Below are 20,577 nucleotides of genomic sequence, written 5' to 3' on the forward strand. Positions count from 1 at the left end.
GCAGGGGCATTTACCCTGTGATGTTGAAAATACATTGCTCTTCAGAAGAAAAATAGAACTCCAAGGAATTTTTAAAAATTATTTTAACTTTAAAGTTCTTGTAGACATAAAGTAGGCATTTTATCTTCGTAATTCATTGTTTCTTTCCCTCTTTAACTGTAGCCTAAATGTACAGCAGTTTCACCAAAACATTTCTATTAATAGAGTAAAAATATAGCAGCTCACGTGCCAAGAAAGAAAACTTTCAGGGTAATTCCCTGAAAATATCTGGAAATTCATTAGTGAATTGCATTTAAAATATCACATGCTACGCCAGCTTATTTAGTATTCCCTTTTGAGGAGCCATCGTCAGTGCACTGAGTGGGTTCAACACAATCTGATCTGACAAATGTTTAATAACCTACTATGCACAAGAGACAGCTTCTCCGCTCTTGGAGCCAGTTTAATAATTAAGACTAAACCTACCAATTATTGCATCCTTTTGAATCTATTCATATGCCAAAATTATTCTAGTGTAATTTTAACTATTTTAGGAGGAAAGAACAAAACTATGTGTACATTGATAAGATAAAACAAAATGATAAAGTAGAAAATTCACAGTTGGGGGCTGGGTACATGTGTCATTTGCAAATACCCAAAGCAAACAATCTTTCCCTGTACATGTACCATATGATGTTATTAAGATAGTCACATTAAGTGATAAAGATGAAGGTAAAAATTGTGACAGTAAAAATAATAATAATATTAATACTAATATTAACAATAATAGAAGCTACCAATTCTATAATATGATGGCTGCTCTACTAGATATGCCACGTGTTTTCTTTCTCTTAACAACTCAACAAAATGAAGATTGTGATTTCCAATTAAAAGGAATAAACAACTTTAAGAGTTAAGAAACCCATTATAAATCTCACTAAAGCTAGCAAGTGGAAAAAAACTGATCCCATCTTGTATCAAGGCACAAGGAATTTTCCACTACTATGTTCCTCTTCACCCACATACACAGTATTACTCCAGGTTTCATTCTTACCATCGGGTAATAACCTACAGATTTATGAAATACTCAAGAACAGAAAACATGCCCAATGTGCATCAACTAATTATGCCTCCATCATTGCAAAAACGCCTTCAGTGAACATTACCAATGCTAATAACTGAATCTCCCCATTATCAGAGCATTTTTCCTTTTTGAAAATGTCAAGTATTCTATAGGCCTACATCTGCCTTTTATCTTCCTTCTCAGATTATAGGATTTGTGACTGCCATCTCTGCTCTAAACTGGAAAGCAGCTGAATGTGTGGATCATACAGCTCTTAGAATCAGTATCACCAATTGCATTTCACTAACTGCACAAAAGGCAGAGACCTCTAGGCAATTGTTCATTTGCTCTGGTTGATCTGGGTGCTTGCCCTCCATTTGCTGTTTAATGAGTGTAAAGTTTCAGTTTTGTAAGATGAATAAGTTCTAGAGATCTGTACAACACTGTGCCTGTAGTTAACAATACTGTGTTATACACTTAAAAATTTGTTAAGAGAATAGATCTCATGTGTGATATTACACATACGCAATAAAAAATATTTCCTGAAACTTAAATGTGTGTATGTACATAGTTTTTAGAGTTTTATAAAAGTATTTCAAAATTTTAGACTTTTCTAAATGTATATAAGAAGTTTGATAAAAGTATAACATTTATGTAAAATTTTTAACCTCACACCTACAAATGATCAAAAACGAAACATGAAATTCTAACAAATACCAACAAATCATTGAAATCCTAGTACACATCTCAAACATACTATGTCTAAAACTTTTCTCATCAAACCTGCTTCTTCTGCCATCTTCCCCATCTCAGTTAATGGAAATGCCATCCTTTTAGCTTGCCCTCACACCTCCCATCAATCTGTTAACAAATTCTGTCAATTCTACCCTCAGCATGCAACTCCGATTCCACCACATCTCACCTCCTCCAGGGCTGCTGCTCTGGTCCCAGCCACAGTCTTCCCTCATCTCGATTGCTTTTGCAGCCTCCCGACTGGTCTCCCTGACCTGCCCTTACTGAGGCGAGGCTGATCTCATCCCAGTTTTACCCTGAGCTAAGCCAATGTCTTGACAGTAACCTCCATGTCCTTACAAGATTGGCATGATCTTCTAACCTTCTCCACCTCACCTGCTCTGCCCTGTTCAAGCCACAGTGATGTCCTTCAGGGACCTCCTATGTGCCAGGAATGCTCCCCACTACAACCTCTTCTTCTCTCCGCATTTGTTGTTCCTGAGATCTGCATGGCTTCTTTCCTCATTTATTACTTCAGGTCTTTACACAAATGTCACATCCTCAGTGAGTCTTTCCCGGAGCTTGTTTTAAATTACACTCTCCCCATGCCCCTGACCCCCAATTCTCTAGTTCAGTTTTTTTTCCACAGAATTTATTGCAATTGCACTTACTCTGTATTTACTTGTTTCTTTTCTGTCTGCTTTCTCCATCTCCCAACCCCCTACCAGATTGCAACTTCTATGAGGACAAGCATGTTTTGTTATTTTGTTCACCATTTTATTCCAAGCACCTAAAGCAATGGCTGACATATAAGAGATGCCCAATATATACTTAATGAAAAATTTCATATGGAAACAAAATAGCTATGCAATACCTATAAACATCAGCATAATAGAAAATTAAGAGGTATCCTTGGTAACAGCCCTCTTCATTCTTTGCCGAACCACTTCATTTCTTATTCAAACATCAGGATATTCTGAGTGGTATACTTATCCCCAAATCAGAGACGAAAATGCAATTTACTAATTAAAATAATGGATTTTAAATATTGCTTTTTTTTTATTTTTTAAAACATCTTCCTTGTACATCTTATTGAAATTGCTTTTCTGGTTTTTTTTTTTTTTAATAAAAGTGATCTTTTTTTTCTGCTTCCTAGCAGGCTAGCTATATTAATATTCCAGTATGGACATGAATATTCCATTGTGTATTTCCAAATATGAGTATTATTGAGAATAACTTTTAACTAGAGGCATGTGTTTCAAGCAGAGATTCATTTTGAGGGGAGACTTGGTTTTCCTTTTATCAATTCATGAGTAAAATTAATTTTAAGGTAACCCATACATTTATAATGAAGACATTTTCTTTAGGCTACCTCAAAGGTAGACAGAAGCCTTGAAGCAATTTTATTGGCATACTCAGGCCCTATTCTAGCAGTTTCATTTGTTACATTAGACACATTCTCCAGAAGAAATTGCATTTTTAGTAGTTAAAAAAGTCCCCTGAATCGTAGTCTTGTTCCATAATAATTTCTTTTTCTTAACTGTTTTGAAACGTTTTACAAAGGCCATCTTTACTTAAAGATAGAGAATATCCTCCAATAGCTTGAAGAATATAAAAAAATAGCCCTCAACAGAAAACTGTTGCCAGTCAGTCTATCACCGTCTCTCCATATTTAACATTACTTTTAAAAGAAAGATTACCTTAATTTTTCCAACAGGCTTCTGTTTAATCATTCAATTTGCCATGGTGTTGGATGTTTGGAAGGTCCACTCTTCAGTGCAATTTCCTCTGTCGGAAGAGCTTAATTCTCATGCTGACTGAGTAGCTCACGTGGGGCTCTGTTCTGAAAAGCCCCTCCTCTTGCCAACATCTGTCTATTTATTTCAGATATAGAACAGATACTGAGCTTCTTAAAATGTAAAATCAGTGCTAGGTCTAGGATATACTTAAAGTCAAAACAAACGAAAGTATAAATAGCTCTTGAAAGGTATATGAGAAGACTGGAGGAGTCTCACCCTAACAGAAGCCTTTAAAAGATCTTTTTTTTTATGTTGCCTCTAATCTGTCCTGGCAGGTGACTAGATGAAAAACCCAGGATCATCTGTATTACAAAAATAAGCATAAAGTAAATTGTAAATTTATAAATTCTCAAGTTTGTATTAAGCATCTTGGAACTCCTGAAGGCTCTAACTGAAAACAATAGGCTAGCAAGACAAACGCCATTTTGACTCGTATAAAGGGACTCCTTAGATTAATTTTCTCCATGAGCAATGAAAAAAATAGATGGAACACCTATCATAAGTTAATTCATTTAGAATCAGCCTTATAGATTGAACTTCTGGCTCAATAAATACGTATTTTGGTCTAATCGTATGGTTTGAGGAATAAAAACCTTGTCCGTGTATTTTATTTTTTAACCAAAATTACTCCCATATCTGAATTTCTTGTTTAGCTTTGAAGAAAAAAATCTGGATGCATGATTTTAACATAAAAACAAGCAAAGCAGCTTGTGGTCCCCTGAAATGATTAATAGAAAAGTGATTAGAATTAATCACAAACATAAGAGGAAGCCGAAATTGGAGAGAGTTATTAAGATACTGGCTGCTGTTTAATCTCACCCCTTATCAACACATTAACCTTGTTTTCTCTGCCTGAACACTAAGTCCTACAGCGAAATTAGGTCAGAAATTCACATCAGATCAGATCAGCTGATTCATTCCAGCAAGACCCTGACATGCTGCAGATTTCAGTTTAATTCTAGATGGGAGGATGGCTGAGGCCTTTTTGGTTTTGTTTTGCTTTGCTTTTTATGTGCTCCTCAAAGCATAGGCTAGTTGTACAGTATTTCTGTGCTACCTGTAGAGTATTCCTAAATAATCTAAGGCAAGCAGGTAGAGCGTTTCTTAAAGCCGACAGTGTGTTTCCAAACCTTTGTTTAACCGTTCACTTCACCTGTGTAACGGAGCTTACACACTCCTTTTCATGTACAAATAGGATATTTCGTTTATCTACATGCCTCCAATTAAAACAAATCTAATAATATTAGCTATCCCTGACCAAAATAGCTATTCATGCTGTACTGAGTGGATATATCATTCACAAAAATATATTTCAATAGATGCTATTTCCATAAAGTCTACTGCCACAAATCATGGGTATGATCCAGAAGCCATTACTATCTAAAGAGGATTTATATCACTGTTAACATTTCTGTAATAAGAGCTCTATGTGTAATTATGTCTTTAGGTAAAGCAGTCATTTAAAATACTAACCAATTCAAAACTTGGATATAATCATTTGCGTTTTGGGTATCAATGTGTTAGTAAAGGAAAAACAAATATTTTCTTTACTTTTATTTTTGCTTTATTTTTCTTCATGTTCCAAAGGGTGGACTTCAGTGGTTCTTTGATTCTATTTTTTTTTTTCTTTTTTGGTTCTTTGGTTCTTTTTGAGTAAAAGAAATATTGAATCTTTTGAATACAGATAGCTTTCAAGTATCTATATACTAATATGCAATTGCATGTAGTTTTTAAAGGAGCCGTAAGTAATCTAATTCCATTTCTGACTGCCACTTTTAAAGAGGAAATATAACCTCATATAGATCCCTTGAGGGCATCCACAGGGAACAGAGACATTCCTAATCAGCCTAAGTAGTCCTTTGTGTCAGAACCACTTTGCTGAAGTCGAGAGCTGTCTTCCAGATTCACAATGTTTAGGAAAATTTAACTAATGTAGCATTTGTTTGATTAGAAAAAAAAAAAAAAATCCTACCCTTTTCTATGCTCAAAAGACATGTACTGGGAATAGATTTTCTTCTTGCTTTCAATTTAAAGGATTTTTCCCATATTGTTTTTAAAATACTATAGCTAATAGCAAAATGAGACAGTGCAGGGACTAGTTCCAGAATTCAGAAAGAAAACTTTGCTTGAAGTGAATTTTTGTGCATTTGATGTATCAGATGATCTTTGGATTGCCTGTCCTTCTCAGTGTATATCATCACTTGGTGGCCAAAACTTGGTGGCCTGTAAATAGTCAACCTCCAAGGAGAGCCTTATGTTCACAGGTACACCCAGATGCTGCCTTAAGGGATGTTTGTGGCTGGACTCTGTTCTCATTGGTCACTTGCCTTCTTCTCATTGGCTGGTTCCTGAGCTTGTCAATGGTTCAATACATGACTATCTTTCCTGTTTCTTACCTTTTCACTCACATGATAAACTGGGATTCTGCAATCCATCTCAAGGGAACTCATTTGTGTGAAGCTGTAGGTTTTGTATGTTTATTTTCTTATAGGTTTTTCAACTCATTTCTGTGAAGCTGTAGGTTTTGTGTGTTTATTATAGGTTTTTCATAAAAAAGTAAATCTCATTTAACAGTGCCTGCACAAAACCATTAGGATTTAAAATAGCAGAAAAGATGAGCTACTAAAATATTTTTTCATTCTCCATTAACTTGTTTCCTTTAAGTCTTTTTCTCTCTCTCACCAAATGTTATTTGAAGCTGTTAAGAAAAATACTAACAGCATCACTTTTTATTTATTTGATATTTTTCACCCAGCCAGACTTTTGAGTAAAATCCCATTTGAGAAATGGAAGTGAAGGTACAAGACAGTTAATAGTGACAATGTGCTCAAGTTAGTTTAAAAATAAGGAATTGGGCTCAGAAAGCCTAAGTGACTTAGAACACTGAGAAAGTGATGAGGATATTCTTTTTCTTAGAGCTCAGTGTTTTAAGCTTCCCAGCTTCAGCACAAAAGGCATTTCAGCACATATGTGATCCAGAAGGTCAATCATATGAAATCCTATTTCCATTTTTTAAGCAATCCTTGGCAGTCTGCACGTTTCTGAAATTGCAACTGGCATATTTCACAGAGAATTATCATCAATGCCTTTTCAAGGTCAAACATGCCCCATCTTTAGATTTTTCAGCATGTATATTCTATACACTAAATCGTAGTATATTTTTAAAAGGCATCCAGCAGATACGTCGTATAATTTTAATTACTTAGACTATGTTTATTAATGCCAAATTGAATTCTCTCTACTCAACATAAATTGCATATTAAAAATATATAAAATATGTGTTAGATTTAGATGTTGGTCTTCTGTATCTTTCATCATCCCTGGAATCTGAAAATGCCAGTATGACTAGGATCTTGCTATGGACTTTCTCAAAATATTTAAAATATTTCTTATTAAGAAAGTGGCAGCAATTCCAAAAATGTAGTTTGAGGAGAGAATAAAAGACTGTTACTATTTTTCAATTGTCAGAACTCCAAGATACCCAGTCACCATATGAACCAAATAAAATTGAATTTGGACATGACCATGAGTGCTGAGACTAGAACACTTGAGATTCCACAACCATCTATCATGAGGAGGTTTAAGACTTTAGCTTCCTTCCCCTGTCCTTTCATCATTTGTTTGGCCTGTTCCACTTTTCTCTCTCCAACTTCCTCCCCTACCTATCCAGATACTACCTCTGTCCTCACACTGTACGTGGGTCCTGATTTTGGAAAAGAAAGACACCTGAGAAATCTCAACAACCAGAAAACTTTACTAGTATTCTGTCCCTTCCAAAGATACTTATATTTTAAATGAGAATTCTAGGAAAATATGTTAGGGAGGGAGAATAGGAAAGAAAGGAAAGTTCTAGATAGCAAGACACATACTACATTTTTCAAATCCTAGTGCATGTGCTGACTGTGAGGACAGTAAAAAATAGTGTTTGGGATATGATTGACCTCGCCAGGCTTGGGGCATGCCTCACAAATGACTGTCTCCCATATGTGCACCTGGTCAGTGTTCCTGCTGCCATCTGAGTCTCTACCTGTGGTTGTCTTTGAGATGAGGTCTGAGTGTGTTCTGATAGGGTAATTCTTCTGTGCTTCCGTGGTGTAGGCATGGAACAGGCTTCAATCTTGGTTTACTTTCCTAGCCTGCTATTTTTGACTAGATCTTGTCCTAGACCCAAGGCTCTAGCTCTTCTCCACTTGGCAACTATTAACGATATTAGTTTTTGGAGAAACAGGGAGAAAGGACTGTTCTTTAATTCCACCCTTCAGTTTCTTTTTCTACTAGTTATTCTCAGCTGCTCTAATGGTTTTTCACAAGTTTTACCTCCATAATTTGCCTTCTGATTTAAATCTACGTATTGACTTTAAAGAACCAGGTTTGGGGACTTTTCACATAAGGTTTTAGTCTTTCATTCATTCATTATATATCCATCCACATACTGTGGTATATGTCCTCTTACGAGGGCTGAGCAGTCTGTGATCCATCTAAAATGTCCTAGGTGGCTCCCTTCCTACCTACTCAAAGACACTTTAACAGTAATTTTTCCCTTTCTCTAAGTCATCAGTATTTCTCTTTCTACAGAAATCACTCACATCCGCATTTTAAATATGCTAATATTCTCCCTTCTTACAGGAACAAAAAAAAAAAAAAAAAAACTGCCACAGATGCCACTTGCTCCTCCAACTACTCTTTATATTTTTAATTTTGTAACCTCATAAGTTCTCAAAATAATTATTTATATTCTGCTTCAAATCCTTTATTTCCATTCTCCTGTGAACAAAATCCCACTGGGTTTTGTTCCTAGCCCTTCAGTGAAATTGCTCTTGTTAATAACACAAATGTAGTAAAAAGCAATGGTCAGTTCTCAGGCTTCAACATGTTTGATATGTCAGCCAAATGTTTCTCTCTTCTTTAATCTCTTTTGACACTTCACTCTAAGGCATCATTCTCCTTTATGGTTCTCCCCTCTCACTAACTGTTCTTACTGGATTCTTCCACTGTTCCTACACATGAGCCATCAGATGCATCCAGGGAGCAATCTTGGGTTCTTTTATCATCTCTATTTAAATTTAAGTCCTAGTTATGCTCATATAGGCTCATGATGGTGAAATCATAGACTACAACTCTCACATTTGTGCCTTCGGCACAAGTTACTACTGTAACTTCCAGATTCTTTACTCAGCTGCCTCTCCATCAGCTCCACTTGTACATTTAAAAGTCTTTATAAAAAAAAAAAAAAAGACTTTATGAAATTGTCATATCAAAGCTGAGCTCCCATTCCCTCATCACTTACCCTAAACTTGTTCCTCTTTTAGTCTTTGCCATTCCATTAAATGAAAACATCATTCTGCTAGTTTAGGCAGAAACAAAATAAAATAGAAAACAACAACAACAGAACAAATTTGAGAGCCACCTCTAATTAATTATTTTATCTTGCTCAACTACTGCATTTCATCAATCAGAAAATTCAGATGCTGCCAATAATTTGATTATTTTACGCCACATTTACTGCTATCATTCCAGTGCAAACCAACATTATCTCTCACCAGTTAGGACACAACATAATGGATGATTTACTTCTGTCTTTTGCTCTATTCTCAAGCATGACTAAACTCAAGTTTTATCTTCTGTTGATGGGGTGAGTGAAAGTGAATGTCTCCAGATCACATGGGACTTCTTCAATTCAATGTGTGATCTGAATTATGTTTACTTTTACGCTATTAACATAGTTCTGAAAAATACTGCTTATCAGGCTACCAGGAATCAATTCAAAGATTACATAAATGGATTACTTAGACCTCACTTACTGTGTAATGACAGGTGTTGCTATGTCTCCCTCTACCTAAATTCCTGTTCCTAAGCCCCTTGGACTTTAGACCTCTGAGGTTATGCCCCTTTTTGAACACTTGATAGTTAACTACCTAAAAATTAGCTATCTTTGTTGTCTTAATAACTATGAATCTTTAAATAGAAACCTACTGAAGCTTGTTAATGAACTTCAGAAGACAGTAGTATAGTGATAAGCACACTTTGGGTGTTCTGTAAGATCTAATGGAATAATCCAGAAAATAATTTTATTTATATGCTTATAGAAAAGGATTTATTATTGAGTGTTAATGCCAAGATTGTAAACTTCAGATTTTAGATTTTTGAAGTTACCTTCAAAAACATGTAGACCATCCTTTGTATTTTGAATTTTAGAAAACTCAGACTCATAAAACTAAAGTTAAAAGCTCACATACACAAAGAAGTCCATCAAAAATACTTCACAGAAAAAAAAAAAAAATGTCCTAAGAAGGCATTTATGCATCCTAGAAAGGAATCATTATACCATTAAAATTGGTTAGAAATCAAAATAACATAGTACTCAATAACAAATTAATCAACTTTAAATATGAATACATGCAATTGTAAAATGTTATCAATTATGCAACTTTTATACCTGATAATAGAATATATTTTCATTTTAATAGTTCAGAGAAAAAGAGGACTCTTTTAAAACAATCTTCTACACCATTCATTTCTATTTCTAGTTGTTTGCTTCCGAATAGTCTCTATCTCCATAAAGTTATTTTAAATTAAATAATTAGAGTAGTGTGATCTTACCTAACTTCTTTATAAGCATGAATAGTTCATTTTAAAATAATTTTTTGTTTTTTTTAAATATCATAGCATTCAGAGATGATAAACAAAAGTATTAATGCCAGATTAGATGAAAAATCTCCCAGTGAACCATCAAAATATCATCCATATTATTATTATTCAGTTATCAAGCTAATTGATATGGATTAATTCCCTGTATTCTGGATTTTGCACTTAGTAAATGAACTTTATTGAAGAAACAGGACTCCATTAGACACAGGTGTCTACCTGTACCACCAGAAGACACACTCACATGCAAACTGAAAACATTGTAACATTCTTTAAAAAAATCAAAAGATGTTCATTCTTCTTTTGGTGTCAGCCCTCTAGGAAATTTAACCTCAGTTTGGTTTGGAAGGCCACCATCTGGGGCTCATCAGCTAGTAGCTGGTAACTTTTGCATCATAAAAGTAATTCTGTTTCAACAAACTTGTGGCACTTGGTTCCAAACAAGAAATTTAACAGCCATAAAATTCTGCATAGGGAGAGCACACCCTGAGGATTCTACCTGGCTTCAGAGGCTCACGTGACTCTAATTATTGATGTGTCTTGGTCACAATCTAGAAAGAAGATGAGCTCTACTTAAAGGTAAGAACTATAACCAAAGGCTATTAAAAAAGGGGATTTTCATCAAACTTGGGCTATTAAAGGGTTTGTGTGTTCCCTCTCACCTTTGCCAAGTGAGTATTGAGCATGAGTTTCTGTTAAGAGGAAATTGAATTTTCCCCCATCTCGTTTGTAGCTGCATATGCACATATGCACAACACACAACAGAATAACTTTTGTTAACCGAGGATGCTGTTGGCAGGGTGGGTGGTGTTTTTGTTAGAGCTGAGGGGTCACTTTCACATGCTCTCATTAAGTCTGACTGACTCTGAAAGACCTTTCCTGACCAAGTGACAACATCACAACCTTAGCAGCACTTGCAGACTTTCTCGTATGCACAAAACTCGAAATAATTTTATTTATATTTACCGCTTTATTGCTTCTTCTTGTCTTCGGCGTTTTTCATTCTTCTCTTTCAAATAGGCCAAGTTAGTTTCATTTCTCAAGCGATCATTCTCTCGAGCAATGTCTGATGCATTCTGAATAACCAAGCCATCATAGGCCTTCATCCCCATATCCTCTATGTACTGGAGAAATGTGTCCAAAGGATCTTCCTCCGGATTAGAACTCATCATCTTGGAGGGTATCATGTAAAGAGGAACACTGCCTACAGGGTGAGAACACATTATACTTTTATCCAGGGTGGGGAAAAGAACCAAGGTGCTGTTTATTATCCCTAATAACTCAAATCTCTGAAGATAGGGCAGAATCCAATTGGAGAAAATGTCTCACTAGAATAATTACAACCAGAGCATTTGAAGTAAATATTAAATAAATGCTACCTGAGTAGTAAACCGTCTCTCAAAGCAGCTATACTGGCAGGACAAAGGCCAGAGCTCTTGAACTAAAAGATGATGTGAAGGTGTAAATACTGTATGCAAAGATAAACATTTAGTTTGCATAATTATAATAATTTTGTTTCTCAGAAAGTGTTTTTATACAAATAAGATCCAAGCTTCACGTATTTCTCATTTCCAGAAAGACTTTTCTGTTCAATTTCAAATAAAATGATGTAATTATTTGGAAAGAATTTTTGTACACATATGTGATTTTTCTTAGTTTTTAAAATTAAAATGTGTGAATCTGAAGTATTTATGCAAAATATAGTAGCAGTAAAAGAAAGGCATGTTTCTAATATAACTTTTCTAGGAAATAATCCTTTTTAACCTTTCATTTCTTTCCATAATGATCCTCCATAATGCCTTCATACTGTAACTAGCATCATAGATCACTAGGACCACATTAATCCTGACCAGTCTGGTAATTCAAGTATTGACAACTGTCGTCTCATTGTTACACGAAGTTTTAAAAACTTGAGGCTCAGAAAGTGTGACTGAGAAACCAAAATTAAATCAAAACAAAACAAAAAAAGCATAGGACTTTCAACCAGTATTTATTACTCTCAACTGTAAAGTGATAGTGGTAGTAACTCCTACCTCCTGCTGATGTGAAGATTAGGTAGGAGAGGTGAAGACTGTAAACAATTTAGAATAAAATAATAATAATAATTTAGAATAGAGTTCAGCAATAGCCAATATCTAATACTATTAGCTAATGTTATCATTTAAAAGTATGGAAGGAAGACTGGCAGCAATAGTAATGTCAAATGGATATGTGTGGATAGATGGGTAGATGGATAAATGGATGGAAGGAAGTCTTACTGTCCTAATTGCATGTTCATTGTGGTATAAGAAACTATTATCATTGAGTCAGATTGAAAAACCAGAAGCAATATCAATTATCAAGGGGAAAAAAAATCTCCATTCAAAAGTTGTCAATTCCCTTACATGTTTTACTTTCTTTAAAAGGCTTTGAAGATATTTTAAAATATCATCCCAACTATTTGATGTAAAACTCCCAGACTTTCACTTTTTCAATTACAAATCATTTTCATTCTGATTTTTTTACAAGTATAATCATGTTCCAAAACCTGGATCATAACTATGGAAATTTTACTTTTCATCAGACTTTATAAACATTTCAGTTGCCAGTCAATCCATATTTGGAACCCAACTTGAATTTAAAGATTTTCTCTCCCATCCTAGAAATTATCGAAACTGGAGTCTAGATAAGGCTATTTGTTGAGTCTTGATTTTTTTATGTTAAGTTTTAGTATGTTTTGTTCTATGTTAAGCTGTAATGGGTTAGCAAATGAAATGGCCTTTTAATTCCAACCATGTAGTGTAACTGAATTGTATTTTAATATCAGTCAATCAGATTAGATGCTTACACGATGGACATTCAGAATAGTAAATTAATGTGACAAATGATTGCAATTTAGGGAAAAACACAAGAAAATGATTCTCAGAGAGCTAAAGCATTGCCATTGTCAGGAATTCACTTCTATCAAGGACTTTAGCACTAGTAGTGCCTGGATAAAAAAAGATCAGCATAACTTCACGACAATTAATCCTACCGAAGTTAAGCAAGCCAAGTCACTATTACAAGAATTCTAGAGATAATGCCTCCGGCTGGAAGATGATCATTCCTTCTGTGCCCTCTAGCAAAATTGTATATTTCCCAGTTGAATGAGCCATTATTACCCATTATTATTTTTTCTTAAGTTTTTCTCCAACCAAAATGACACCAGAGATTCTTACACAGTTTACATATTCCAAATATCAATAAGATTATTTGTTTACCTCTGAAAGCTAATTATCTTCGTAAGTGGTCTTTCAAATTGTCTGGAGTTTAAATTATTTTTGTTCTGAGAATATGTTAAATAACAATATTACAAAGTTTTTACACTATAGAAACATATTTCTTTTTTAAAAAATGGAGATCAAATGTCTTGAAATTAAAATCAACCATTGCATCTAGTAAAATTTCAAAGTAATGAAAATTGAATAAATATTCATATACATGCTCCTGCCACCTAATTCTAGAAAAGTATTAAATTCCGTGACCATTCATTAATTCAAGTATTTGTTGAGCATGTATTATGAACAGGTCTTAATGAAGGCAGAATTATGTCCCTCTAGATGTCTGTATGTCAGGGTTAGAGAAAAATAAATAAATAATTGCAATTTTGTAACTAGTATTGATTCAGGTAGACTTCATAGTTGGTCATACATGTCTTATTTTCACTATTTTTAAGGGTGAACAAGAACCATTTTTCAACAATTGTGTTTAGTCTCTGAAAATGGACACAGGCCCTATCGATGTCTCAACATCACACCTCTTTGTTTACTTGTCCGCACGTAAAAAATATAACAGTTTGTAATATTGAGGAGGCTGTGAGACTATCCTGAAGGGCATGGATGAGGAGGCTTACAGAATGCTCTATAAATCCCAGTGAAGGCACCTCTAGCTCTAAGAGTTTGTACAAGTTAATTAATGTTTTTAAGCTTCAATTTCCACATTTCAAAAAAAAAATGGTGGTTGGAATAGACTCATGTTGTGAAGATTGAGTTAGAAATGCATAAAAGTATTCCATAAATTTAACCATAATTATTAGCCACTAACATTACTATTAGATAGTTTCCCAATTCTTAACTGTGACTAGAATTATATTTAATAACAATATAACCCCTTGATGAATGTAATTTTACTTTGAAACAAAGGTGAGTACAATGTTTAGTGTAGTTCAACTTCCCTAATCATGCATGTGTAAATGGAGGCTGGGTTAGGAGTTAATATATTTTTCCACCAATCAAATATACATGGGCAGCCCCATGTAGCCATTGTCCCCCATCGTTCACATCTAGAAAATAAGGAAACTGGGAACACAAAGCTCATCCTATCTCTCAGAACTTTGGTCTCGACCCTTCCAAGCCAAAAAGTGTTTCTCAGGCAACTGAAGTATGAGTAAATAGATTCATGTCCTCACTAGAGAAAGCAGACCTTACATTCATTGTCTACTTCATTACAACTGGTACCATTTCAAAGCAGTGAGAACTCACAGACAAGTATAACCACACACCTCTTTGTCTTTCAGAAATTTATATTTACAGCTAAGATAGATATTGAATAAGGTATGTTGTAAACCACCAAAAACTTGTCTGCATTTTGACTGTTGAATATTCAATCAAGTTTATTTCTGGCCCTTAAGTGACAATGCTGTATAGAAGCATATTATAAAGACTTGCCTTAAGCATAGGATCTCGTGTTAGCATCCTAGAAGACCCTATTTGTTAAGAGGCAAATAGAACCCTCTCTTCCAGGTAGCATCTTTAGCTCTGTCTCAGTAAGTAAGGGAATTTGGCATACTGGACTGTTAACTGGTGCGTGGGGTATTTGTGACAACAGAGTGAGTGAGACTAAGGAGGAACTCTGGCTTTTCTACAGGCATCCCTTTTAATTGAGTTCATCCCCTTTAATTATGTTCATTGAGTCTGTTGCCATTTTTGCTCAAAACAAATTATATTATTTTAGCCCCTTTCCTGCTCCCTGAGCATTGGTCGAAAATGAGTATCCATGGTCTTCATTTAGAAGACAGATGTGTTCTCTTTGCAATTCACAATATTGATACAAGTAGAGCAACACTGTGTGTGCATCCTTGAAATTTGCGGCCAACATTTAAAATTTGTGTCAGGAACCCTCCTGGGAAAGCACCTAAAACGAACCGAGATGGGATTTCTGTGCAATCTACAGATACCTTCACATCCTGCCTATCTGCCTTTCCTCCACTGTGGCATTCTGCATTCACAAAAGACTCCTTTTGTTTAAATTTTTAGATTACTGTATCTAGAATCACAGCCATCTAATATAAGCTACAGATGTCGGCTTTCACACAACTGTATGATTAATCTTTCAGCTTTATTTTATTCTTTCACTTTGTTACTTACATCATGTTGACCACACCCTTCACAAGGATCACTTTGTATCATACTGTGACACTTCCCAAAATTTGAAATTTCATTCCATCCTGCTAGATTGCACCAACTTAAACTGGTGGAATTCTTACCATATGTTAAGTACTAAGCATTTAACTTTTTATCGAGTTAACCATTTTCTTATTTTCTTTTGTGCAAGGCCATCATTATACTTTACCAATGCTGAACCTAGAGCTGAAAGTAACATTCCGTTTCTTTACAATTGTTTCCACTGAAATAAAACCAACCATTATATACACATGTGGAGCATAAGCTAAGTATGATATGTCCAAATGGAATTCATAGAAACATTAAAGCATTTAAAAATCAGCTCATTTTTTTCTTTTCTATCATTTCCTGCTACTGCTTCCATCCAGAGAAATCAAGAAGCTAAGACATTACATGACCCTTAGTTTCAAAGCTTAAAAAAAGCAGCATTTTTAAGACAGATGTATATGCAAAAGAATTGAACTAAGATTATAGATTTACATGGGTTATTCCCTTTGTAAATTAAGGTATCAATGTGATCTCAATCTACCAAAGTGTATTTAATGTGGCACCAACTAATATCAAGATTGAGTTCCCCATGGTATAGAGGGCTTTTAATTAATTACAAGCTATTGTTGAATCAAAGGTGTACAAAGAGTCAGATAAATATTAGGCATGCCATCTTCCTTCTCATATATGGTTAGGCATTTATTTTCCCTTTGCTTCAGAACAAATTCCCCCATGAGTGTAATTTCACGCATTGTGCTATCAACCACTCTAGCTCTATAAGGACTGGCTGGAATGGACATGTACACTGATTTGTTGGGAAGAGCCTTCCAATGGGAATTTATTCCAATTTACCAAAAGTAGGGTTTTATAGGTAGTAGTATCATCTGAGTAAGTTAGTCCAGTAGCCTTCATAGGCCCAGGTCCTTTTTCCTTTTATTAAGGTATTTATCTGGAATTTCTGATATGGAGCTATTCTCCATCTGAAACTTTTATTTTCCAAGATATAAAGTTGTGACAACTTCATTAATTTGGTTATTTGCCACATATACTAAGTGGTAGAGGGAGAAAAGGTCCTGTTTTTGGAACGAATAGCTTCCTAATCCTAATACCTGAATCTCTATGAGAAGCTTCCTTAATTTTAGTCCACAGTTAATCTTACAAGATAATCTTATAGCTATAATAAGATAATTTATTTTGTGCGATTATTATAATGTTACTTGTGACCAGCCAGAAGAACACAATACATAGAATGGAATACATTTTCTGACAAAAACTTAAATATTTTACTTTTGTTGTACTTCACATTTGTGTTTTCATTTTATTTGCAGAGAGGAAAGTTTTCTAGTTTCCACCTTTATATATTTTTGAGGTCTTTAAACCACACCTGTCTCAGTGCTGTGAGGAAGTTATTAGAATTTGAGTTATTACGATCTGAGATTACTTCCCACTCCAATCATTGCATCTTCTTTGAGATAGAGAATCCTATTTTTTTTTCTAGTAGTATTAATCCAATAAAAGTTTCCCAAGGCAATTTTGACTATTTTTTTGTTGTTTTTGTTCAGCAGGAGAAAAAGATCTTTTACAACTTTTGCATCTACTCAAACCTATTTGAAAACACATTATGTATGAAAATGTAAGTATTTAATTAGGCTTCTGATACATATGGAAAATGTATATGCAAATTAATGTTTAAAATTTGCTGACTTCATGTAGGACCAAATCATCAGACTAGATAGCCTGGTTGTAACCTATAACACATGTAAACCCACGTCAAAATTGTTTTTCTGACAAAATATTATAATTTGTCAAGCATTACTCCTATACTTTTACTTTGATTATGCTTGAAATCCTACTCCCTACCCCACAAATGGTCACAGTCGTTTTCTCATTCTCAGTGTCATCAAAATGCAGCTGTTCTGCCCAAAATGGGAAATGTTGAAGTTACAACCAAGAAAGCTTGCTAAAGTGACTACAAAGACACTGATTGCTTTTTTCTCAGAAAGCAGATTACTTTGCAGTGAGTTTTTCTCCACTATCTCTCTTCCCAAAATGAGTAAAATGGGCATAAATCGTGTTAATGCAGTAGCATCATGAATTGGATATCTCCCCCTCATCTTTCGGGTTGTCATGGTGCTGTTTGCCCATGGTCTAAAGAGATCGTACATTTCCATTAATATTAGAGACTCATGCAAAATGCCAGTGGCTGAGATACTTTTTGAAGGCTTGGGCCAAATGGGTCTAGATGCTTACAAAGCATTATTTGCAAAGTAGATGTAGTCAGTTTAATAAATTGCTGACTGGAGCTACAATGGAAACAATCTAATTGAATTGGGAGTCTGTAATTTATTTCTTTTTTTAAACAATAGCCAACCGTCTTGTGTTTAGGATTTTTACACTTCTCTTCATAAACTTTACAGATGCTTCAAGTCCTTAGGCTTCTCCACTGTCCCTTGTGAAGTTGCAATATTTTCCTCAGGTCTGTTTCCACTAATATTCTAAACTGTCTATGTCCTTCACATAGTCCCTTTCTTTGCTGAGTTGGCTCATGTATGTTGCACTTTCCATAGAAAAACAAAATAATTTCTGCATTAGTGGCCCACATTTTCTTATTAATTTGTATAATTAGCACTTGAAAATATAAAAAATAAATGGAAACATTGTCTAAAATGTGAAGAATTAAAAAGAGAGTTAATTTCCACTCTTTCTCTATATTTGTTATGCTATACTACTTAGTTATAAATGATTGGATGTTAAAATGACTAAAACTATATTATGTCGGCTTTTCATATGAATTTCATTATTGTTTGACTGTATTTAGAAAAAAATCCAATTCTATAGCACCAAAACAATTTTAGTATTTCCTCATGATAGTGAAAAATATTATTTTATGTAACAGTTTTTCCAGATATGAAATACCCATGTCTTGCATTTAAAATATTGCTGAGTAGTTGGAAAAATTAAGATGGAGATAACCTAACAAAATAAGTACACGTCCCAAGTAAAACAAGTCCACCTAAAGTTTTACAAAAAATATTTATTGTGATGAGACTAATGAAGTCTTTTTGACATTGAATAGTATAAAAATATGTTTCAAAAGAGGTTTATGTCTAATCAGTCAGGAAGAAGCAGTGCCAGCTTTGCTGTTTGTCTGGTAGTTTTGAATTTTGGGAGGTGCTGTGTCCTTTTTTCCTGAGAATGTAATATTGGGCTTGCACTGCTGACACAAATGTGCTAAGAGACTGTTGTAAAATATTTATGGTATGGAATAGCGGATAAATAGATAGCTAGTATGCACAACTTGAATGCCAATTAATACCCTGGAAAACATTTTCAATGCTTTTAATAATTCAACATGGCTTATTTTACTAATGAAAATCTAGTTTAACCATTTCCATGGTAATGTAACTAAGTGGGTAAGGGAGTAAAAATAGCCTGAGGCTCACTAAAGCCCTGGATGCCTTCACTGTGGCTTTATTTCTGCTCCACCTAATAAGGCATGCAAACTTCAGCATTAAGTAGCCCTAACTAAAATCCATTCCATTTTATCACCAGATTGCTTAATCTATTTAGTGATGGATTCGATTAGCATGCTTAGAGAATCTGAAAAAGGAGATACATACCAAAATTTAAGTCCCCAGGGAGAGCTAAGTGCAATAACCAGAAGGTGACTTGTGTCTGCCAGAGCCCTCTCTCACGGTTGATCTCAGGGCAGTTCTGTAGGAGTAATCCAGCACCATAAGAAATAGACTTGTAGTTCAGCTCAGTGTTTCTTCAATTAAAGTGCATTGTGTCTGGATGGGAAAAGTGTCGACTCCCAGATTCTTCATCACTAGATCAGAGCATTCTCGATGTCCTTCCTATCAGATAAAATGGCCTTTAAAGTTTGCTAGGAAGATGCAGTGGCAGAAGACAGGTGCTTGCTTCCTTAAATCGACATTCGGAGAAAAGAGGGCATAGCTAATGGGTGGGGATGAACACACAGCCCCTCTCCTTCCAGGTCCAGCAGGGAAGAAATTGAATGATTTTACCCACTTTGCTACACAGATGATTACAAGACCCGAAGCAATCACCAAGCTGGCTAAGGTACCTCATTTGATTATATTCTGCGAAGAAAAAAAGAAATGAAAACAAAAAATCAGAAACATCCTTCCTAAATGTCTCCTTTCAGCCAAAAGGATGTTCTTTCTCATTACCACTTACATACAGAAGGTTTGGAGCAGCCCAGCTCGTGGCATAGTCCCTCCCCCGTGACAACCAGCTCTCTCTCATTCTCTCTCCCTCCACTCTCCCTCCCTCCCTCCCTGCCCCTGACTCCCTCCCTTCCTGCTTCTCTTTCTCCTCTCCAGCTGCCTTAGTCTGTTGAAGCTGCTGCTGATTAATCAGGGATTCTGAAACAAAGAACCTACCTTCTGAAATAAGCAGTAATCTTTCTTCTCTGTTTCTGCAATCCGTCTGCATTGAACGGCAAAGCTGCCAGCGTTCTAGCACCTTGGATAGTTCCTGCTCACTAGGCCCATTGGAAAAGGGAAAAGAAGCAACTGAAGAAATTGCAAGAAACCGGAAAGCGGCATCATTCTACTTTGGATTTCGGCTCCCCGGGGGCTCCTATCCTCATTAAAGGCCTCACATCTAGGCGACAGAACCTCTCTCTTTTATTCAACTGAGCTGAAGTCTGATTAGTAAATAATAAAAGGAAAAGAGGGTAAAGAAACACCCTTCATTTATATTCACTATAGGACTAATTCAGTCTTTATGGAGAGGAAAAATATAAATCCATTGAAAACAAATGTTCCTACTACAGAGAATGCTTAAGTTATAAGCTTTTCACCCCTGGCGTGGCTAATGAAATTGAGCAACAACTTAAATGGAACATCTAGATCTCAGTTTGATACCCTTATTTGATATCAATTTTGCCTCCACCCTCCCTGCACAGCCGAGCCATGCACACAAT

General features: G+C 35.2%; 1 protein-coding gene across 1 annotated transcript in view; it reads right to left on the bottom strand.

Annotated features, from left to right (window-relative positions):
* The window catches only part of NYAP2 (neuronal tyrosine-phosphorylated phosphoinositide-3-kinase adaptor 2), a 290,472-nt gene extending 270,369 nt beyond the window's left edge, over positions 1 to 20,103 (bottom strand). Inside the window, 3 exon segments of the mRNA XM_064372927.1 lie at positions 11,185 to 11,422; positions 19,247 to 19,729; positions 20,033 to 20,103. Of these exon segments, the coding sequence (XP_064228997.1) occupies positions 11,185 to 11,405 (221 nt within the window). The 5' untranslated portion in view covers positions 11,406 to 11,422; positions 19,247 to 19,729; positions 20,033 to 20,103.
* Between the last annotated feature and the right edge of the window lie 474 nt (positions 20,104 to 20,577).

The sequence above is a fragment of the Aotus nancymaae genome, unplaced genomic scaffold, assembly GCF_030222135.1.
Source record: "Aotus nancymaae isolate 86718 unplaced genomic scaffold, 86718_ANA_hifiasm-v0.15.2.pri h1tg000008l, whole genome shotgun sequence".
Classification (NCBI taxonomy): domain Eukaryota; kingdom Metazoa; phylum Chordata; class Mammalia; order Primates; family Aotidae; genus Aotus; species Aotus nancymaae.